Source organism: Melopsittacus undulatus, chromosome 8 (genome assembly GCF_012275295.1).
Source record: "Melopsittacus undulatus isolate bMelUnd1 chromosome 8, bMelUnd1.mat.Z, whole genome shotgun sequence".
NCBI classification, from domain to species: Eukaryota; Metazoa; Chordata; class Aves; order Psittaciformes; family Psittaculidae; genus Melopsittacus; species Melopsittacus undulatus.
In genome coordinates this window covers 55955698-55980481 of record NC_047534.1, presented here as the reverse complement: position 1 = coordinate 55980481, position 24784 = coordinate 55955698, and the positions used below count along the sequence as shown (strand labels likewise).

General features: G+C 36.5%; 1 protein-coding gene across 1 annotated transcript in view; it reads right to left on the bottom strand.

Moving 5' to 3' along the window:
- SPAG16 (sperm associated antigen 16) overlaps positions 1-24784 on the bottom strand; it is a 387730-nt gene that overhangs the window by 323629 nt on the left and 39317 nt on the right. Inside the window, exon 11 of the mRNA XM_034065775.1 lies at positions 4345-4466. Coding sequence (XP_033921666.1) covers positions 4345-4466 — 122 coding nt within the window. The remainder of the gene's footprint in view (positions 1-4344; positions 4467-24784) is intronic.

Sequence of the window (24784 nt, the reverse complement as noted above, 5' to 3'; positions counted from 1 at the left end):
TAGTCCCTATAGAAAAGTTATCTTTTGCTGAGCCCAACAGGAAAACCTTGATAATCACTAAATGTTTTGTATTTGCTTTTCTTTCTTATTATCTCCAGCTTCATATTTTTACTGTGCCTGGGCAAGGCATTTGCAATTCTTTATCGTTTTCTTTAACACAATATCAAATAAGGATAACGGATTTGGGAACATCAGGTTTCATGAACACAAGAATAATATACATTTTCTATTTTTGTAGGCACCCTTCCTAAGTAAAGCATACACTTAAAATATTAGGCCATACAAATTCCTCCCACAATCAAAAGTGGCATTTTGACAGCAATTATGATAAACGTCAAACGAGCTTTGAATGGAGAACTGTAACCTCTGGTTGTGAGGCATGGGAAGCAGGAGGAGGACAACATTTAAAGGAACAAAAAGCAAGGTGAAGCCTTTACTTGGCATTCTGCACAAGTTAATGGGCATTATAAAAGGTCATCATTAAACTGCAAGTAGTATTTTCACAACATTCATCATCTGATCTGAAATTTAAACAAGAGAAATAGTTCTATCTGCAAAACCCATTAAATTCTATGCTAAATATACGACTGTACTAATCTGAAACTCTAATGCCATTACTGCTAATGTTTCTGCTGCATCTTAGATAAGTATCTTTAAAATAATACATGACATTTTCCAGTTTTCCAACACTGTACTAACCATTATTAATGTACTGAATACTGTATGGGCATCTTTCTTTTCCCAGGTGAAGACAATGTAACCCATGACAATGTAATATTGAATATGGTCATTGTAGAAATACCTTTCATGGAAAGCAGTGCAAACCCCTTGGGGCTATGTGAAAGATGCAGACAGCAGGTGAGGATAAAGGGAACAGTAAGAAAGCAAGACTAGAAAGATAATTTAGTCATTATAGATCTTCCAGTGATTCTTGTAGGTAGCATAAGATTTACCAGGATATTTAAAAGGACACTGGAGAAATGTGAGCTTAATGCAGAGGAGGAATGCCTGTGTGATGATCTGAAAAGTGGGAAACATGCAGCTTAGTAGAAAAAAAAACCAGTTTCCCAAAGGATCTTCTCCCCCCTGCAAATAGGATTTTCAATTAATACTCATTAAAGTCTAAAGCACTAACCTACATCAGCTTTTTGGCATGGAAAAACTGGGAATCTGTCTTTGCAGGAACTCCAGTTTCTAGAGCAATGTAAAGGAACCTAATAATATATGTAGTACATACATATACAGTGTATATAGTAATATACACACACAAGCCAAATTTTGTTCTGTATTTCTTACATACTAGTTCTGGTGAGAAAAATACTTAAATAATTTTAAAAAAGGCAATTTTTTTCTCAAGTCAATAGAATGTTTTCTAGCTATGCTATGAACTACAAGAAAATTATCATCTAGTGGATACTGATTCCACCTTCTGTCTGTAAAATAATCAAATAGACAATCATAATCCCCATAAATACATTAATTGAAAGTTCAGAACTTCTTTAAATGGGCCATTTTTATTTTATTCCCTATACAGAGAATTTAATCTAAGTCATTCTGCTCTGAAAAATCTTGATTTATGCATTTAATAACCTCTTGGACTTCCAAGGAAAGCCAGCTTTGGCACTGAAAAGCGGCTACGTCAAACTAAAAATGATAACCCAAGCTCTGTGTGCATTAACTGTTTGCCATGAGATTGCATTCTATAGCATCTCATAAGGTATGAGCTCCATTTGAAGCTCTTCTAAAAAACAAACAAAAAGAAAATAGAATATTTACAACCTCTCTCCCCTCTCTGAATTCTTAGCTGCTTACAGCTAACAGAGTGCTAGAAGAAGCCCTTTCTTCAGCAGAGATCTTCTCTGGAAACACATGGGAACCTCAGTACTTCCAAGCCTGTTATTCCTCTGTCAAATTTGTCTAAAACTGGGAAGTGTGTTAATAAAACAAACAAACACATCAATAGACAACATGCTGCCAGAAAGGAAACCCTACCTTTAGTCAACCAGGCTACAACACAGCCTTTAGCATTAACAGGAGAAACAAGTGTCCTTTTCAATCACTTTAAAAAGATTGATTTTAAGTACTGGCATTTAGATAGGACAAATCTTTGTGAATTGAAATAACTAAATTTAAAATGTCCTGATTTACAGCTGGGCTTAAACCAAGACAAAGGCGTTAAAATTCTTTTGTTTTTTACATGCTTTTATATTCTTACGTATTTAAAATTAGCATTTCTGTTCATTCTAAAGCACAATCGCAGTCCCTCACTTGGTTTAAAGCATTATCTTAACATGCAGCTCAACTTTCATATTGCCTTATGAAATTAAATGCCTATCCTCAGTGTTCGGGGGGAGTGGTTCAAGCTTAGTTGCTGTTTCTCCAAGCAAGTTCTAAAGTAGTTTCAAATAAGTTGAAAGACATTCAATTTATTTTCATTCCAGTAAATTGCTTTCTCAAGTGGCATTGTATCCTTAAGGTGTGATACCCAGTTATTAACTGTAGGAAATACTTAGAATTCCCCAGCACATAATAGTATCTCTTCAGCAGTAACTAGAAGCACTAGATATAAGGATCTAGAATAGTTTTCAGTATCATTCAAGAAGGGTAAGGAAAACAAAGCATACATAAAGATGTATGATATTTATCTGTTATGCAAGTGTAAGATAAAGGGAAAATTAAGGTAGAGATGTCCTTTCTTAACTAGGTTATGAGCTTCTACTACTCTGAATTACATATTTTATAGTTTAACATTCACTAGTATTTTGCAACAACATTCCAAAGTAATTTGCAGCTCAAACCTAACTTCCTACTGCAGTAAAGGCAAACTTTCAACAAGGCAAACAGGAAGATGAAAGTGCTAACTTTAGCCTTGCCCCTCTGCAGCCTGTCATGCATGTAAATCTTGTGATGATGTAACCTGTAAAGGTTATATTTCAATTGTCATTCCACCTGATCTACTAAAAATCTTGCCAAGTGTGGAAGTGTCTTCCACCTCCTCTAGATTGTTGTTTTGCTTTTTAAACCAAAACAATACAGCACACCATTCTTGCACCTTCTGTTCTTCAAAAAGCCTAATAAGCCACTAAGATGAGTGGATTTACTACAGACACCTCAGGGCAGCAGCAGACAGACACCAGTTGAAAGCTTTCATTCCTGATCAGACCAGTATGACTATGCAGTACAGGAGACAATTACCCAAAGTATCATTCCCTTATGAATACAGGATAGGTATTAGCCAGACAGAAAACCAGATTTGAGCACCTGAGGGTCTAAGCAGAAGCCTTCCCAGCCAGGGAAAAACACAAAGCAGTGCAGTAGATATTTATTACAGACACCTAAAGGATTTGTGATCTTTGCATTGTAAATATTATATGTGTATTATTAATGCTTCCCTTTTCACAGACAAGACTTACCTTACACCCACATCAGCATGCTGTAATTTGCACCCTCAGCTCTGATTTTACGTACTGTTTCTATGGTGGACTACTCTCATGCCAACACTGACTTTTTTTAACAAGCAAGTTTATTGTCAAGATCTTAATCTGCATTAGAATTACACTGCCCAAGTTTTTAAGCATTTAAAACATAACTACATTCAATTACGGTTCTTAGATGCAATGAGAAATTTCGCTTCCAAAATTAAGTGGAGGAATACAGTTCATTCTTCAGGGAGATACCTTCAGGAGTAATCTACTAGCAGTCTGAGTACAGTAACAAGCATTAAGCTACTTAAAGTTTGTTCAAATAACTAAGGTATTGATTATTTTTAAATCAATTAAAATAGATTCAATACATAGACAATGCATCTGAATTGTCTGAACTTTGCTACTAGCTTTAACATGGGGAGGGGGGAGTAAATATCTTCATGTTTATTCTTCTTCAGCTGCAACCAGCAATACCTGAAATGTCACTGCTTATAGGCTATTTGCACGCTCAAGCTAATCTAAATCTAAACTCTTCTGATTTTTGACCCAAGGGAATAAGCTTCAATCAAATACAGATTGCAGAAACACTCAGCACTATAATTTAGTTTCCAGAAACCTGAGTTAATAGTCATCTCTGGTTCCCGTTTTCAGATCTACTAACCAAATCCCTCCCTTCTTACATAAAAAATGAATCTGAATCTGAACAGTTCTGCCCAGGTGTTTTACTCTATTTATCCTACCACTAACTTCCATTACTTTTGCCATTTTCACATTCTTCAGAGAGAGTGTGCCCCCCTGACTGCTGCCAGTCGGGTTTTTCACAAGTTTACTTAAAGCAGATGCTTCTCAATGACCTGTTGAGAAATAAAACTCATCATGTATGTAACACTAAAATTAATGTACTGTTAATGGTTCCTACCAGCTCACTGCGAAGTTGTGCACTTTCAGAACACTGCTCAGTTTATACTCTCCATATTTCAGGCATTGAGTGTATTCTTCAGGATGCATGTGTGTGGTCACTTGAATATCAATAGGAACCTCCTGGGAGAAAAGAAAAAAGGAATAACACTATTAGTCCTCAGAAATGCTGTGTAAGTTAAAATAAAGTACTACTGGTTATGGGACTATTTGGAAACTACAATTTCATCTTATTTTTCCACTGTTTCTCCTCTGTTCCATTTTTATAATTTTTTTTAAATCACTGTTGTCCTGATTTTATTAATGTTGGTACATACTGTTAAAGCTGAGTGCAGGTTTAACTGGGAGACTGGACTCTAGTGAACAGCTTAATACCATGGTATTTTGTTAGTTTGTTCTTTTAAAACTATATGCTTACAAATTAACTTCTGGACATCTGTATCAATCTAACATTGCCCTAGAAAGAGATCAAGCATCACTACTAATCCTTACCTGCAGTCAAGACAAACTAAAAAGCCCCCCAAACCCCCAAAACCCCAACACTTATACAGTTCAGCATAACAGCAATGGGACAAGAAGCAACTCTATACAGTGCATATGGTGAAGAAAAGTAAAATAGAGCAAATAAAATTTTGCATTTATAACAAAGTTAGTGTAATAATATGGGTGTGACAAAAAATTGGCCTGCTACTTTAACTGTTAATGTCAGATAGGTACCTGCTACTGGAAAAAAAAGATGATGTTTAAAAAGGAAGGTTGTTGTTACTATGAAATTTCCTATATTGAATTCAAGATAATCTCATTTTTTAAACATGTGTTTGGTGGAGGACAGAATTTAAAGTCAAAATTCAGGTAAATTAATCATTTTTCCCCAAAACAGAAGCATTTTAAGATTGTTTAACAGTAAGTTTAAAACTACCAACTGAAGATGCAGTATCTACCCTGCGCTGGACCATTTCACTGTTAAACAGTAAGTCAGGAGGTCTCAGTCTTTGGAATCTGTGGCTTCAAGAACAAACAGGAAAGCTAATTCTGTAATTTAAACAAAATGAATCATACAGTAGACATGAATTTAGAATGAACTCTGAAGATAACTTTAGGTAGAATAGGACATATTAAGAGTATGCTACAGAGACATCTCTCAAGAAGTGACAATCATCAAGAAAAACACCATCATCAGATAATGGAAGGCAAAATCAGATGCAGATTGAAGTGGATTGCACAGCAAGGATTCATGGATAAAGTAATTAAGACCCACTGCAGGACTGGATTCCCAAAAAGATCCAAATCCTTTAGATACATCTACTGAGCAGATAATACAAAAATACTGAACACCAAGATACCCTTGAAGCATTAACCCAGTTTTCTTTAGCTCCAGCAGTTAACCTAGAGGGATAAGAACCACAGAATTGCTGGATTGTACCAGTTTAGCAGAAGAAAATCTGCTGGCCTGGACACAGCAGAGACATTCTTGCTATTTATCAAGAACCTTACTGTAATCCTGATATTCAGCACTCCTGCCATCAGGCAGAGGGGGCTGAGCTCAAACTGAGCTCAACTCAGACTTGATCAGAATTGAGTTTTCAGGCTCTTCAACAAAAAGGAGATTTTCTGGAGCCAGGATTGGCTTTGCCAGAGAAGGGGCAGAAGGGACTGCAGCATGTGCAGCATGAGAAGGATTCTGGATGGAAGGAAACACACACATCAGCTTCCCCAAACAAGGAACTGAGAAATTACTCAGCATGGGCCCCAGAAACAAACTGGCCCTAAACTGGAGAGAAGATTATTCATAATGACATTCAAGTCAAAGAAAAATGCTTCAGAACACTTCCAAATAGCTATTTGGACACCATAATCTGCACTTATAATTTACAATCAGCTTGAAATTACTGCCCATGATTTTAGGTAGATAAATGGCATACAATGGTATGCAAAACTCATAACATTACTTCAGAAAGCTCAGTTCCACTGAAGAGCTGATACTACATCTTGATAGAGAACACAGGAGTTTTTACAAGTATCTTCATGTGAAGCTATTAACATTTAAGCATCAAGTTATTATTAATGGTTAAATATGTGCTTTAAAACGACAAATGGATTGTCCAGACCCCCCCAAAACACTGTTACTATGGAAATGGGTAATAAAGCTAAACTGACAGAATTTAATACATGTATTTTTAGTACTGGACACAAAGTCTCTGACATATCACAGGTCACTGTACAGTCCAAACAGAAGCAGATCATAGTCAGAGGTGACAACTATCCAGTCTACTTGGTCTCACCCACACAGTTAACATTTCCCAAAAAGGATACTATACAAGTATGAGAAAGTAGTATTAATTTGAGGACACCTGAGTCTGTGCTAGCTTTACAATCTGCTCCAGTGATATTCACTGAAAACCTGGGAAAACTCTCTTGCAGTTTCAAGAGTAAATTACAATTGCTTCGTACAATGTACAAGTGGTACAAGTGTACATGTACAGTGTACGTGTACGTGTACAGTGTACAGTGTACAACTTAGTACAAGTACAACGTGGTAGTTCAGGTGCAAAGACAAGTAGGAGAAAGCTTCCAAGGTACAGCAGACAGTGAAGAGAAGCTGTGTCATGGGGCTGAACTACAGAGAGAAGCTTAAATGGTTGCAAGAAACCTCGAGGAAAAAACAGGGTAAGATAAATGGCATACTACTGTCATCAAAAACTGGACTTGAACTGGGAATGAAGGTTTCTGTGAGATTACTAGCATGGGCTATTTTCCATTTATTTATTGGCTTATATTTTGTCTACTACTATTTTGCATGAAGAACTGCACTAAAAGGCAGATCTGCCATAGTCTTCAAAAACTTCTTGCAACTATAATGCTGATAAGCCAAAACACAGATCTCCATAGAGTAAATCCTGCAGCCTCTATTTCTATCAGTGTGGTCTATTTCCGAAGATTAGTCAGCAGACATGGAGATTTATTACTAACTCTAATTAACCAAGCTAAATGGCTTTATTAAAAATAGATCGTCAAAGAATGTAAAGAGGGTAACTGTGCACATTATATTTTAAGGGCTACACAAGTCATTACAAAACCACTTACAAAGACAATACAGTTTCCTGATGACTTAGCTGATCATTCATGTTTGCCACAATTTCAGGACATCCTGCTGTGAGAAGCTTTAAAGGAAAGACTGAAATTACAGACTCTTTAAAATGCCTATCAACCACGAAGATTAAGAATGGAATAAAATCAATGTATTTTAAGCTGAAAATGTACACACACAGCAGGGATAACCACTAACTTTTTTCTATAATCTGTTTGCACTTAACTTGACAGTAGCCATCCCATTAATTTGTAGGAGTGAGCATGCAGCCCTTTTCAGAACGACAGAGTAACAAAAGAGTACCCTATTGTCTCCATTTCAAAAGGTCTCCTCACTGCATGTGCTAGAAGGATGCTAGTAATCAGAATCAGCATTTTTTAATTATTAAGAAAATAATTAAGCTAATGATGTGATGACCAGTGCACATTTGGAAGACCTACAAGAGAGTTTTCAGTGCACTATGGCTTCAATCACATGCACAGCCTAACAGGACCTTTATAAAATCTAGTTTTTCATTTATTTGGCTTTCTTCATTATTAAAAAGGCAAGACTAGCTCTGATAGAAGCTATAGATGTTCACTGCTTAGTTTTGGTCCATCTAAACTGTATTTCTTTCCTCTCTGAAGCAAAGAGGCTACATACAGAGTTCTGTTTGCAGGAAACCTTCTCAGTATTATTATCCTATGCAAGAATTTTGTAAGCTCCTATAGATATGCTAAACTTTAACTTCAAATTGCTTTAATGGTGCTCAGAAATCACATTACCAGAACACAGAACTCAACTTCCATGGAACAGCAGGGGCTTAGAATGGTGACTGACATAGGACACTGGTCTCACCTTTCTTCTCTGACAAAATCTGGGCATCATGGAGAGCAGATGATCAAAATCATCCTTTGTCATCTTAACTCGGGCATTAGCAAGATACCAACATCCTGTACTATGGTGCTAACTAAACATTTACATCTTGAACTAGGCATTTCACATCGATTAGCTGTCTGTCTAAATACCATGTTCTATATTTCCACTTCTAGGAGTACTTCAAGATGTACTAAGAAGCAAAGAGAAACCAGGAAAGAAAATCAGTCTCAAAAGAAAACACTTAAATTCTTAGGATTCCACTGAAAACCTGTGGGAGATAATTGTTAACAGAATAAGAAATCCTTCTCTCTCAGCTAAGAACAGCACTGGAGAGAAGGGCTAACTGTGGGGAAAAGCCAATCAAAAACATAAACAGAATTAGAAAATAAAAAAGTCAAGTACAAATAAGTAAAGGCTCAAGATTACTTTAATCCTACATTGTTATTCCAGGAAGGAATTGTAAGATGTGTGTGGCTAAAGCTATGTTTTCATAGTAATAAGTAACAAGTTCTCGTTGTCTTTCAGCCATAATATTCCTGCACATCTCTGAATCCAGTTTCAAGAAAAATCCATAAGTCTTCCAAATTTAGGAGTGATTAAAAGGGGTCTGCAGTATTTATTATACAGAGAGTAAAGAGCAAAGAGGTCAAGTAACAGTGAGTATGGCCCCAGTATGTGCCACTGCCTTCATATAAATCTTAAAAGTTGCATGTGCTCTTTGTCTTACAAAGTTTAATCTTTGAACAATTACAAATTTGATCAACCACTTGTAACATAAACCCCACACAATTAACATGCTTTTTGTAAACCACATCTTATTCACTTTCTGGAACAAGACTAATTATTAAATGTAACCAGACTTACTCATTTCAGACTGAAATAGTTCTAGGAAAGCCTAAGCACTCTGAATAGAAGTACCTGAAAGTCCTGCATTCTGCAGTAGAAAAAACCCAGACAAAGCCTGACAAAGCTACCAAGGAACTTAGAAGCAATACCAGCTTAAGGTTCTCTTACAGTATTTCCAAAACATTATTACTATATTGATTTATCAAAGCTTCATTGGAACTTAGATTTATGTGAGGAACACCTCAGTATGTAAGTTCTGAGCTCCTCAAAACAAGCTACCTATAAAATTACAAAGGTCAATATAGATTTTTCTTTTTTCCCCCCAGATACCATATTTATTTCACTGTGATAAATATTTGTATCTCTAGCCTAAAAACTTCCTACAATAAAAATGCTAATATGAAGATAGCTGCCCTCCCCCAACAAATGTTGACAACAAAGTGTCATTATTTAATCCTCTTTCTATTATTTTCAATTGCTAAATCTTAAGGGTACCAAAGAATCCATTACACAAGATGAGATCTTGCATAACAATGCTTTGTGAAACAGTTATTACAAACACTGATTGCAAAGCCTGATGCTACTTCAGCATCAGCAAGGGTAATGTGCATGCCAAAATTCAAGAAACACATGGACTGAGCACTAAGAAGCAAAAGCAATATATTATGGGTTTGTTCACTCTTGTATCTGCAATGTACTAGACATTTGTACTATGACAAATACAAAAAGCTATTAAGCTTCTCTGTTACATCAGTATAAAAGAAAAAGTAATGCATTTCCTGCCAGTGAAATTAAACATCCTATTTCTTTATCATCAAAGGCAAGGAACATTACATGCAAAATAGCAGCCTAGAAAGAATCTGTGAACCAAAACCATCCACATGTCCTCAGTCACTGGCAATGGTAAAAGCAAATGGTGCATTGTATCTGCCACAAGTGTCTACTACAAATGAAACTACACTATCATTGTTATCTAGAGTTCCAGGTGTAACATACAACCAGCAACTCATAAAATACTACCCATGACTCTTAGTAAGTTTATATATAGCATTTCCATAGCTCTCAAAAATATTAGCAAAAGTTTGCATCATTATCTGCATTTCTTCTACAGGCACAGGGAAGACATCCCAATGCTAGATCCTTGGTAAGCTAATTAAGACAAACCCATCTACACCCCCAAATAATGGAAGGATCTGTTACTTACCTAGAGAGCCCTATAACAATCAGGATTTCACAGGCTCATAGAAGCATTCCCTACACTAAGACTCACAGGTTCATATGAAAAACACAGCACAAGAAAAGAAATAGTATAGCTTGCCTGTCCCCACCTTCTCCATCCCCCTGCCATTTAATCCCTGGAACCATATAAGGATTTCGTGACTTGCCCCAAAACAAGCTGAAATTCTCTAGGAGAGCTTGTAAATGAAACTCATATTTTCAAACAGTTACTTAATTCTCCCTAACAAGATACAAATCTTGCCTTTATGGAAATTGTTCTGCAATTAAGACCATTTACCCTTAAAGCTCTTAGAAATCTTCCTTTTCTCCTCTGTCCTGAATTTTTGCAGTAAGACTTTTCCCTTCTGATAGCAGGGCTCTTCCAAATGAGCCGATAGCTTTCATTTTCCTTGAGGAAAACGCAAGAGACTCATTTGTCAAAGCATACAGAAGGCAATGAATAGATAAGTGGAACTGATCTAAATCATCCCACAGCTGAGAAAAATGTAGTATAGTTTAATACACAACAGAAAACACCCAAATCAGTTTATCTAAATCACAGCTTGGCCTTGTCTGTATCATTACTACACTGAATTCTAAGTTTCTCCTTACTCAGAGGATAAAAACTGAAGCCAGAAAGCAGGTTCGCAATGCAACCACGACCAGAATCAAGCTTTGTTAATTTATTTCTAAAGAAGAAAGCAAGTTTAACTGAAGCAAAGATCAATGGGCAGTAACTTGGTGATCCAAAGTCCTTCACTGATGGAAAATGAGGAGTAATTTCATTTTTTTAATATTTATTTTAATTGATGAAAACTGAAAATTACCAGGGTCATTCTAAGACATGCACAAGGGGCACAATCATACTCACACATGTCGGTGTATTCATACATTCCATTTACAAAGCAGATACTAGATGCCTGGTTCAGAAATGAAAACAAAGTCATGAAAACTAAATTCTTAAGGCATAGCCAGTCTACGTCCAAGAACATGACCTGACTTGTATCACTTACATATTTTCAAGGAAATATCTATTTTCTAGCCAAAAAATCCAAAAAAGGATTATCTCTGCTTTTCTGTACTTGGAAAAGTACTGCACTAATCACTGACAGCTACACTTACATACTATTGAAATGATATTTTTACTTGAAGTTAAAGAGATAGGGGGAAGAAAAATGATTTTAATAATTGCTTGCTTGATTTTCCTGAAGAAAGAGATTTACTTATATGATGGGGGATATATTTTGTAATTTTTCCTTTTAATTAAATACATTTCAATAAATTGAAATTTCCATATTTTAGTTCCTCAGTGTCAAAGTGGCTTCATGAAAATCAGTAGTGTTACTCAGAAACTCCTTCTTAAATACAGTTTTCACAATAGGACTTTAGTTTTACACTAAAAGTAAAGTTTCTCAGTTTTTCTTTAATCACAGCTTTCCAAACTACCTAAGGATTACTGAGAACCCAGTTTCTAAGAGCAGAAATGAACAAAAGCATTTTTAAAATGCCAAAAAAACATAAATAAGAATGGAAACAGTCTCAGCTGTAACTGCTCCAAATGAATCTTAATCATCAGACTACCAAAAATAAGGTATGTCAAATAAGCTATAACATTTTCAAACCACCATTTTACTTTTCCTCACCTTTCTGTTTTTTAAAGAATCAGACAATTCCTGAGGAAAGATGTGGAAAATGACCTCTATTATAATGACATAGACAATACTAAAAAATTATTTTAAGGTTGAAAGTTAATAAAGATTCAAATATGTTCCTGTTTCCTTCTTTCCCATGATGGAAAACCTAATACTCTTACTATGTTTACCAAGTATCTCTTCAGTTTCGGCACAGTAGAAAGAGGTTCAAGAGGAACTAAATGCTAAGCAAGGAACTCCTGGATTAATATTAAGTGCTTTGCTGCAAGAGTGACAAAAAAGTAATATAAAATATAGTAGCAAAGCATTATTTTAACTTCTTCTGTTTTCCATAATATAAGGAATAAGATGCTCTTTTTTAGCAAAGTATGAAAGAAATAAAGATACTTAGTACACCCTCTAAACATAACACCATTAACAAAATATTCAGTAACCAATGTTGTACTAGTGTTTATATTGAAACAACTCAATTGCAAAATGTCCCAGTGCCTACAGTAGCTGTATTACCATGTATTTTCACATTATTTTACTATTTTAATCATGACCACAATTATTTTATAAACATTCGAATTGTAAGAAAAGCAAGTTGAAAGCAAAAGCAGGAGAGGATAGTAAAACTTTTATTGCATACTACATCTTGCTTGGCTTGCTAATAAAGAACAAAAATCACCTACAAAGGCTGTGGCCACATATCCTCCTTATTATATTATTCAGTTTATAACTCTGTCATTTTTCCTTTTTTAAATAAGCACAAAGTTAGGTAATAGTAAAGTCAGATTAATTACAAAAAGCAATGGTGAAACTGTTCTGTCTTCATGTTCAGGACTAGTGTATTCATGCATCTCTTCAGACTGTGAACTGGTGCTAACAGTAAATTTAATCTTGAAACTGCTCCTGACAGCGCCAGTTTTAAGGATCTAACAAATCAAGTCTTCCTACAGCAGTTGCCTATGCAATAAAGAAACTAGAAAGTGCTACTACTACACATATATCACTACACCACAGACACTTGATATCTTTTTGAGTAGAGCTCTTATCAGCACTCAATTATAAATTTACAGAAATTATTTTCCACTATAAAAAACATGAACTTAAAGATCAAAAGCTGCTGCACTTCACTAATGTTTTCTTTCTTTTATTATGGCTTTTAAAGCTGTATTTTTCAATGATTAATAATCGGAGAGATTTGAAGAATGAGAGGGAGCTATCAATTATAAAAAGATCCATTCCTGAAAAGCAATAACTTCCTCCCAATTCCACCACTACAGCTTTTTAACTTCAAGTACCACTATTTCAGAAAGCAATGGTACAAGAAAAAAAGAACAACAAAACACACACACACACACACAAAACCCTTACTTTATGCAAAATATATTGCCCAACCCAAATGAAATAAAACAACTGCAACATTTTCCCTTCTGCTAAAGTTCTTAGCAAATACTCAAGTAAATCACATTTCTTAGTTTAAAGCAACATAAAATCACACACTGGTTTGAGTTGAATGAGACCGTAAGATCATAGAGTTCCAATCCCCTGCCACAGACAGGGATATCTTCCATTAAACAAGGTTGCTCCAAGCCACATGCAACCTAGCCTTGAATACTGCCAAGGATGGGGCCACAGTGTCTCTGGGCAGTCTGTGCCAGGGCCTCACGATCCTCACAGTAAAGAACTGATTGTGGATGATGCTGTAAAGGATCAACATGACACCCCAATGTGGGGACTTAATCTGTACACTAGAGAGAAATGCCCAAATCATTGCACACCTGCTTAGATAACAGAGCTTGGAGTCTTAGGGCTAACAGCTGAGAAACACACAATGACTCCTTGAGCTTGCACAACATTGCCCATAGAACAATTAGTAGATTTAAGACGCTCTGCACCCACAAAGAATGGAAAACAAAGGGGAACTGATTGTTTTGCCACAGAAGAAACAGTCCTCTATAATAAACTATTCACTGAAGACCTGCTCTATCTTCAAAAGGGTATCTATGCTGTGCAGAAATACCCCACGCAGCTTCTTCCATCACTTCTACCACCTCAGCTACCTCATCAAATGTATTTTTAATCCCTTCTTTTGATTAATCTACTCTGCTACAGGACACAGCATGACCAATGATCTCTGTTAAGTCAAGAAGTTGAGGAGTCACAGCAAGATTGTTATAGTACATGAAGGTATTAATAATTCCAAGTGCTAAATTCACTTACAGTCTCACAGTGGTGTACCGATCATCCAACTTTCAATTTACTGCTCCTTGATGCTGGGAATTTAACTTAATACATGCAATTAAAATTTATTTCATGACTTGAAATTATGCAATTGAATATTACAACTCTAAGGTACAAAGTCAGTACTAGTACTGATATGCCTCGATTTTAATGATCTACTTCTGATTGCCATTAACAGGAATTACAAATGTAAAATTCAGTACTATTTTACTGGTAGCAATTCTGATTGTGTCACCCTGATCCTTGTCATCACAGCATCACCACATCATAACAACACAATATCCTCCTGATTGTTTTTCAAAACAGCATTTTATGCCATACAGATAACCAACATTTTAAAGGCACAAGATGTTTCAGACTACAGTTCAGTTTAATTACTTTTGATTTTATTTCTAACACACACACTGTAAAAAATGTGCAGAAAAACTATTATTTTTTATGATTTAGTTTGATATTATCCTACCCTGCACTTCTAATAAGAGGAAAATATGTATTCTCCATAAGATCCTCCTACTGCTAGTAGTGGCCAAAAGGCCGCTAGATACTAGAGGTTCAAATAAGTTCCAAGTTTTGCCATCCTTTTATTAACTTTCTAAATACTAAAAAACAAGTTTCATCCTCAAATTAGTACTCCACTCCTAAAACACTGTCAGGAACCTCAGAAACTATTTATATTCTCAGTATCTAGTATACACTTATTTTTCACATGACATATTCACATACATATTGTAATCATCTCAGTAACTGTTATAAGGCACACAGGGTTTACAAAGGTCCATCTATCACTACAATGAACTAGTAAACACATTCAGGGACCATTAGTTATTGATTTATTTGCAATTATCCTTTACAGATGCTGTCCATATTACTCCCTTTTGTATTTAATCACACTGCTTCAGTTTCAGGACAGGTAGTAACCATTATTCCAAGCTCCACATAATGATAAATAATGAAAACAAAGCTGTAAGAGCACTCTGACATACAAGTACAAAGCACTCAACCTGCCAATATTAGTGAGGAATGGATTTTTTTATAATACAAAGCTAATTAATCGATTACTATATTTGTAAGCAGTAAGTACTATATCAAATGATGATAACGCTGATTATCTATCACTGTAGCTCAGCACAGATATTTTCAGCACTGCAGGAAGTGGATCCTAGAAAATATCTAAGTGAGGTACTGCCAGACTGACTTCACAAACATGCCAGCAGTGAAACTGAAACTGTTAAAAATGCCTTAAGGTTTAAGGAACTCAGTCTGTTCTAAATTCATCAAGACAGATTATAAAGCCAGACAAGACAACGTCTGTAATTGATTCTGGACCACATAAAACCCAGGCCATCACACTTTCTTGAATTAATTTCTACTTGAGCTAGACATAGCTTAAAAAAGCCATTATTTATCATCAGTTTCTTCAATACTGAAGAATTTACTGTAACTGCCAGTAAAAGTGTGAAATGCCTAACCACATTCTCTGTTAAAAAGGAACATTTTATATCTAATCCAGAATGTTCTTAGAGTCAATTTTCATCTGCTAAATCCTATTCTACTGCTAAGTAAACAGCCCTATTTAGAATGAATGTATTGTGTTCCCTTTGTCACAGTTAACGACAGCTGTTAGCTCTGTGTATGATTCTAGTTCTCATCTCTAGTTCTCCACTTCATGAGTCATTTCTTGTATCATAAAAGATAGCTTAGGAAGTATCCACAGATTGCTGGGACCATCTCACCCAGACAATTTCCTAGTGCAGGAGATGAAAGAAGGTAATTAGTTTATTACCACCTGACTCCTGAGTTACAAAATTGAAGGGCTGAGCTTTCATGTGGGATATCAAAAGCTGCAAAATCTTATTCAATTCTTGAAAGCTGGCCCATGTACTCTCAATAGAAAGTCAATTTGGTTATGTGGGTTAGGACAGATGGCATGGGGACCTAAAATGAGTTTTCCTCTGAAACACAGCAAGGTTTCACCCAATAGATCTGGCCACCTTTTTAATTCCGATTCTTCTGTAAGAATGCAAGTAGCAGTTTGTATACCTGCATATTACCATTAGCCCCTCAAAAGCCATTCCATTTTGAAACTGAATTAGATTCTATTTGTCATCTTTGGTCTTCCTCTTCCAAGTATACAATATCCTTCCATACACAGCAGCTTTCTGTTCCGTCCACTCGGACGGAGTCAGAGGGCATATCTGAAACCAATTCTCCACAACTGCTCATCCACAGACAGGTTCAAGATAACTTGCAATCTCATTCTAAATCTAGGCACTTGGGCACTGCCTTAACAGTCTCAAAGCTTTTATTGGAGATGTCAGATTTCATTCATCAGTAGCTACAGTACAGGGTAAGTATGAAGAATATGGGCATTAGCTTTCTTAATTTTTAACAGTGCTATATATCAATATACCTCTGTGGACTAAGAGAGCAATAGTACAACCAGTTATGAGATACCCTCCAGAATTCACTGACCACAACTTTGAGCCTAATGTTTAATGAGACAATACCAGAAATCTACACCAGAGAGAGACAAAACCCAACACAGTACCCAGAAGAATTAAAAACCTATCTGATCACAGGTTGCAGCCTGTTCTAATTCACAGGACGTTTCTAGACAGAAAGTCTGGATTAAAAAAGAACGTTTTAATACAACTAAGAAGCCAGTCTGGATGTAAGGAGAGGGAGACACAAGCATGAAAATAAATGGCTGAGAGGGGAGCATTCCAAAGAATTCTGCACACCAAACCTAGGAGCATACAAAATTAGTTTGGAGAAAAATAAGCAAGTTGTGCAAGCAGAGCATATCCCCTGGGAAATCATAGAATACCAGCTTGGAAGGGACTGCAAGCATCACCTGGTTCAACCTATCTTGGCAAAGGATGACCTGGACTATGATGTCCCAACTTGCACCCATTACCCCTCCTCTTTTCCATACGACTCCTTGTAAAAAGGCACTCTCCATCTTCTTTATTGCTACCCTTTAAATGCTGGAACATGGTGACAAGATCTCCCTGAAGCCTCCTTTCCTCCAGGCTGAAGAAGCCCAGCTCTCTCAGGCTTTCCTCATTAGAGCTTCCCAATCCTATGGTAATCTTTGGAGCCCTTCTCTGAACCCTCTCTAGCCCATCCACATCTTTTTTTGTATAGCAGGAACCAAAATTGAACACAGTATTCCAGGTGCAGCCCAACATGCACTGAGCAGAGTGATGTCCCTGTTGATGTAACCCAGCATCCTGTTGGCTTTCTTTGCCACAGCTGCACACTGTTCTTTCATCTTAAGCTTGCAATCCACTTTTCCATCTCTGGCATGCTTTGGAAAATATCCTTTCAAATTATTATGACTATCCTTATAACAAACTATTGCCTTTTTTCTTCCATCTGCTCCTCTAGCAAAGGTTTTTTCTTCTACCTTTTTGAATTCTTGAGAATCTACAGAGGTTCAAACTCTCCCTTGACTCCTCATTCATTGGTCATAAAATTTTGCCTAACTGCCCTTTGCATATGCCTGAGCAGGTAGGACTCTTACCCACAGGAATAACACATACAGAAAATTTATTTAAGCAATTCTAAATCTCAATTTCACTCCTACTTGTATTATGAAATAATTAGTTTCATTAAATGTCCATCCTGTACCCCATCTTCTTGGCATCTTCCTCTATGACTTCAGTAAAAGCTCTAGGATAGCAACCCATCTTAACATTCCTATTTAGAGTAATCCCAAGTGGACAGGAGTAGGCAAATCAGATTTCCTTTGCCAGTATTCTACCTGTATAAGAAGTCCTATCTCATTCTCTGTTGATTTCACAACATGAAAATTCTACTACATTTTTCCACAGATAAATTAAACTGTAGCTTGTTTTACTTTTGTTATATGAAATTCTAAATCATATTAATCTGTCCCTTTTTTATCATCTATAATCTGTTTCATTGCCTCATTCTTTGTTTACTTGCAGTTCATAGTCATCTCCCAAATTCCTTACCAACCTTTTATCCTGTTCTTTTTCTAGCTTTCATGTATTTCTATGTACTTACATTGTCGGTGGAAAATGATGTGAAACATAACTATGCCAGTTATGCAGAAAGATCTTCCTTGCCATCTATTCCTACTCCTATTGGAACAAAGTGTTCTTACAGTGCAAAGAATAACATAAATACAGGAGTATGCTGAGAAACAAACCATCATTTCTGGAAAATGCCTTTTGGACCTGGGTATAAAATCTACTTCTGCTGGCAAGTCTTCTTTAGTTTCTCATTTCTGATCTAGAATTCATGATTGCAAACTTTCACTTGTTGCTATTCAAGCAAACAGAACTGTTACAGCTCACTTTTCATCTGCAACACAATACTCAATCACTTGTTCTCCTCTATCCTTCCCCAAGCTTGCATCACTTTCTGCATTATGTTGCAAATTACCTTTTTATATCAAACTCCCCAAAGACCCAGTCATCTTACCTTCGAGCTGCCTTGCTTCCTCACCTGTCATTTCCTCCTTTTATCTTTCATTTCTACCTTCAGCTGTCATACCAACACCTTAAATTGTTTCGGTTTTTGTTGGGCTTCTGCCTTCAATCTGCAGGCACTAAAGGCAACATTTGGCAAGAGCTTTCAGACAGTGAAACCCAAAAAAACCCAACACAATTTTTACTCGAAGGAACTGCAGTTACTGAAGGCATTTAATATGCATTTAAAAGTCTTTTTCTGTGTGATCACAGCCATTGCTGCACATCAGATAAAAGGCCTGTGATGTTTCAGCCACAAACTGTACTTCTGGACCCCCTTTGTGTTTACCCTAAAGGAAATCCTAATGAAGTCTTCAACTTCCAGAACCTGATGAAAATTTCTGTAATACTGACTCCAAATCAGACTCAGAAATTTAAGGGAATTACACTGACAGTTTTTTAGCTATTATACAGATTAGGGGTTTTGTCCTATGGATTAAAAGGAAGGACACATTAAGGATTGCAGCTCAGCTACATAAACTAATACTAAAACACATCAAATGTCATTCCTCTCAATTTCTAGCACTCCCACAATTAAACACATACCTACCCTTTTCTCTGGAGTTGAAAAAACCCCTTATGTTAGATGTACACAGTTGATGAATTTCAATAAATAGCATTTCTGATTCTGTTCTCTCAGTATTATCTCTACACAAATAGCTGCTTAAAACACTATCTTTTTTACTCTGACACCAACAACACCAATAAAACCAACAACCACAAAAGCAGCCCTTAAGTAACAGCTGAGAGCAACAGTTCAGATGTCTACAGAAAAGATACTGAAGAGAAGGTCTAAATATATAACCAATGTTTTCTGCACTGATATAAAAGGTCTGTCTATTTGTAGCTTGTATGAACACTTCAACAGAAAGGTAAAATGCAGCAGCAAGTCCTTAGCATTGTCCTGGGTTCAGCAGTAGCAGTCATTTTTATTCCTTCTCAGTAGATGGTGCAGTGCTGTGTTTTGACTTTTGGCCTGGGAACTGTGCTGATAACACTGATGTTTTTACTTACTGCTCAGATTACTCTGACCAAGGACTTTGTGAATCTCATGCTCTGCCAGGGAGGAGGAGAATCCAGGGGGAGGCAGAGACAGGACACCTGACCCAAACTAACCAAAGAGGTATTCTATACCATAGCATATCATGCCCAGGATGTAAACCAAGAGTTACCCGGAAGGGCCAGTTCACTGCTCGGTCAGGCTGGGCATCAGTTGGCAGGTGGTACTGTATTCTCTTCCCTTGTTATTTCGCTTATCACCATTATTGTTGCTGGTAGCAGGAATGGTTTGTGTTATACTTGAGTTACTAAACTGTTCTTATCTCAACCCATGGGGGTTACACTCTTTTGATACTCCTCCCCATCCCTCTGGGAGCAGGGGGAGAGAAGAAAGAGGGGAGTGAGAAAGAGACTGTGTGGCTGATTTACAGCTGAGCTTAAACCACAACAAGCACAAAACTAGAATTTCAGTTCCCTCAAACCAAGAAAAAAACCCATAAGGCATTCCTTCCTGCATTATCTGAATAGGACCAGACAGAACTCTTACATGTGCAATATTCAGAAAAGAATTGCAGAAAAAAACATATAGGTATGAAATCCTCTTTGCAACTAGACAAAATCTCACTCTTGGTTCAATTAGCTTACACATACCTCCACAATTTCATCTGAGTTCTGTTTCAGATGTAGAAATGCTGTTAGGATACTGTAAGAATCATCACAGCCTTGAAATTCCCCCCCAGAAACTGTCACCTACTGGCCAGTGAATAGGAAACAAAAATGAGATTTCATGTAAAACACAAACCTAACAGCTAGCAGCCATAGAGATGATCCTGTTGCCTCCTCACACTTGCTAATGCAGATTCATCCTCCCTTGCACTGAATAACATTACCTTGATCCCAGGGTGATCCTGTTCACCTAACTAAGCCAGCAGAAAACAACCACTACCAGAAAAGCAGATTCTTCTCTACAAAGAATGAAAAGAGAGGAAAATAGAAAGAGAAAACTGGAACTTTATGAGTGGCAACAAGACATTAGATTTGTTTACCTTAAGATACCAGATTATGAGAAAAATCAAGCTTCACATTATATAATGATACCTGACTTAAACCAGAAGCTGGATACTTGATTCTCTTTAGCATGCTCAGCAAACTTAGACAATAATATCAAAACAATATCAGCATATAAGCCTTAAATTCTCAAAAGCATTTATGCCTTTACTCTTACTAACTTCTATGACAGGGAACCTGAAAACCTTTACAGAACTTTAGATATGAAATGCTGCTAAACATATAGACATTATTTTGAGAAGAAAATTTGAACATTAAAGGCCATTGATAAATGCATTGGGTGTGCAGCTAAAGCGTATTAAGACAATATAAGCACTGGTAGATCAACTTCTCATTTATAAAACACAGGTGCATTCCTGTGTAGCTAAAAATAGCTAAATTAGAGTTGAGGCAAAATCACCAAGAAGACAGCACTAGTAAAATCGAATTTCAGCTGTGTCAATATATCAGCTAGAACAATTCAATGACAGACTAACATAATATTCAAATATATCTGGCTGGGTAAAGAAGCAAAAAGGTTACCCTTTTCTTGTTTCCTCTCATTACTTATATTCCAGTAGCTTGCTCCTGACATGAAATTCATGATGAATGAATTCAATGAGTAAAAATATTTTCAGAAGTAATAAAACCAGGATTTGTAGCATTAGGAGCAATATTTATAGCTCTAAATCTCCAGCTTAAAATCTTTCTTAATTTATGAATGTCAGGAAAACAAAGTTTTTATTGTAAAGAAACAGAAAAACTTTGTTTCAAAGACATAAAATATAAGACAGTCTAAAGCATCACTGAGTAGCTGATATAGCTGAGTAAGAATAATCTCTGCACGGGTGTTGGCACGCTCTGACTAAGCTCCCAACCACAGCTTTGGCACATACAGCCTGTTATGTTGCCACTGAGGCTGTCTACTCATAGAGATCACCAGATGATGGTTAGAAGCTTAACTGTGAGTATCCTGACAAAAATGGAAATAAACTACCCAAAGATTATAAAGATCTCCTTGATGCAATTCCAAGATGAAAACTCAGTTAACTTAGCACCAGGGTTAATATATGCAAGTCTGGCTGTGGTTTTAGAAGAACACAGGAGTTATGGAACGCAATAAAGGATGTATCCAATTAACACTGGGTGCAATTTAACAATGAATACAAGTAACATTAAATGTGTTCCAAGTATCACCAGCTTTCCCCTCTCATTTTTATGTTTACACAGTTTCCAAAATACTTAATTACTACAAAATAGACTGTGTTATATTAAAATCAAATAAAGCTTTCTAAATAAACAAAGCTGCCAACAAAGCCCTTTCAGCTTCTCCTCACTAATATTTCCAAAACTATATTAGCCTGTGTGGATTTCTGACATCAAAGGAAGTCTACATATACTGCCTGTCAAAAGCTTTGGCAGCAGGCAAACACTGGCTTTGAGCTGCTAGTTTGCAGAACAGAAGAGAACCTGGAAAGGCAAAATCAGAACGAGGAAACTTCAGACAAGAGCAGAACAGGAAAAGCAGAAGAAAAAGGTATCAAGGATTTATATCCAGGAACTCAACTGAACATCTGAAAAGACAAAGGGGGATGGCTTTAAACTGAAAGAAGGGAGATTTAGATGAGATATTAGGAAGTTCTGTACTACAATAAGACACTGATACAGGTTGACCAGAGAAGCTGTGGCTGCCCCATCTCTGGCAGTGTTCAAGGCCAGGCTGCACAGGGCTTGGAGCACCCTGCTCCAGTGGAAGGTGTCCCTGCCCAAGGCAGGAACTTGGAACTAAATGAACTTTAAGGTCGCTTCCAACCCAAACCAGTCTGGGATTCTATGATCCCTTCCAAATCACTATTATGTTTGGACAAAACCAAACATGTAACACTGTCTCTAAAAAATTGCAAGTACAGTATACTCAAAGTGAGAATCTTTTTTTTAAGGCTATTTAAAGTATCTCCTATTCCATCTCCATCACCATGTTTCTTATTTGCAACAATGCAGAATGAAGGATGGTATCTTCACATAAACCATTCTTGTTATCTATGCAGACACACATAATTGGGGTATTCTCCATAATTATCACATTAACATGGATATGTGCAGCTCTAATTATTTTATCTTCTGGGATCAAGCCAGGATATGTAAACCATATAGCACAGCAACAGTGTTTGCATGAAGAGTGGAAAAAAGAGATTACTAATTTCTTTACAAGCATCCTTTTATGGCCATTTTCTTAGGCTGTGAGTATGAAAACTGAGTATATAAACAGCTAAGATATTACAGCTCTATGTATTGTTCCTACATTAGCTACAAGAGCTAAAGAGTCTAAACAAAATAAAGAAATAATCAGTATACCACAGAAGTGTGGAAATGTAGCGTACACAGAATTCTTGCATTAACAACTGGTACACATGACTTATTCTTTTTAGAACATCATGTATAGTGTTTGTTCTTTTACTTTTTACCCTATAAAAATCTGTGACAGATTTAAAACACAGCAAACAATCTCGGGTTCTGCTGTACTGCTTCAAGAGAGCAATTTCTTTACAGGTACTACAGGAAAATTGGGGAGGGTTTGAAGCAACCCTGCAAAAATAAAAGCAGCTTCAGATATGTAGTAAATTAAAGGTCTGATCAGCAGGTCTGCTTTGAATGATTTACAATATATAGCACATCATTTGAATGGCATATACACAAGATGATAAAAACTTGTAAGCAAATGGACAAGAATGTTGCTGAGTATACTAGAGACATGTGATGATTCTACGGTAATTTGCTATCACTTCAGCATGGTTCAGCCTGTGTTTTGAGCAGCAGAATTCTACATTAGACTTCCAAAGTTCTGCAAAGGGCTTTTTAATGCAGCACCTTAGTTGAAGGAATTCAGAATATTTACAAAGAGAATAGAAGTAGGAAAGAGAAGGGCAGTTGGTAGGGAGAAGAAAGGGGGGCTGAAAGGAAGCAGGAACATAAAGCAGTCTTTTAGATAAGATGTGATAAGAGTCCAAAAAGTACATTGTGATTTTTCTTTAGAAAACAAAAAAAAAATCAAGCTCTCAGAGATCATGGCCGAACTCCACAGTAAGACATTAGACTGCACTTACACAAAGCCAAATGCTTTTGCAAGATAATATAAAATCATTCTTATGATGTGTCCACAAAATCGGTGCCTATTTAGCACATACTGTTTAGTAGGCATGCATTTAGCTCAGCAGATTCAATCCACATTTATTGTCTAAATACCATTTGGTGATATTGTTTCTGGTCCCATGGCATGAAAAAACCCCGTAGCTGTAAATCTATCATTACAGGTTACTTTCCAGCAGAAATTTGTCACCAAGGAACCTTTCCTCAAGAAAGCAAAACCCTTCATTGGAAAGAGTAAAGGTGTTACCATTTGACAACTGTTAAGTGATCTGTATGAGTACTAAGGACAAAGAAAGTATGAATGGAGGTGGAGGGCAGCAACCTCAAGGGATCTCAGACAGATGCAAACAATAGGTTCTCTCCATCCCCATCATGTTTCTCCTGAGGACTGAGATTATAGAGTATCCTGCCAGACCTCAGTCTCCCTGCTGACAGAGCTCACTGTGGTTATTGCACGTAAGAGAAGATCAACACATCCATGATTATACAATGACTAGTTTTAATCATGATCAAACCTGTCAGAGCCAGAATTGAGCTAGAAATCCAATTATGAAAAGTCCTCTGACCCATTAACATTATCTTCATAGTATGTGTCACTCTGAAAAATAATTAAGTTTCCTGAAGGAAACTGCCTGCTTATTAATTCATAAACTGTCTGGAATACAGCCTTAACATTTATTCCACTGCATGCAAAGAAAAACAATTAAGACTACTTTCAACTCCCAAAAGTACTGCTTGAATATGCAAGACAAACAACCCTGGACATGATGAGCAGTGCATGTTTCTGACAAAGTACTTATGGTATGTTAGAGGGATTTGTTACCATGAAAATTAAATGCTAATGTCGAATTTCATTTC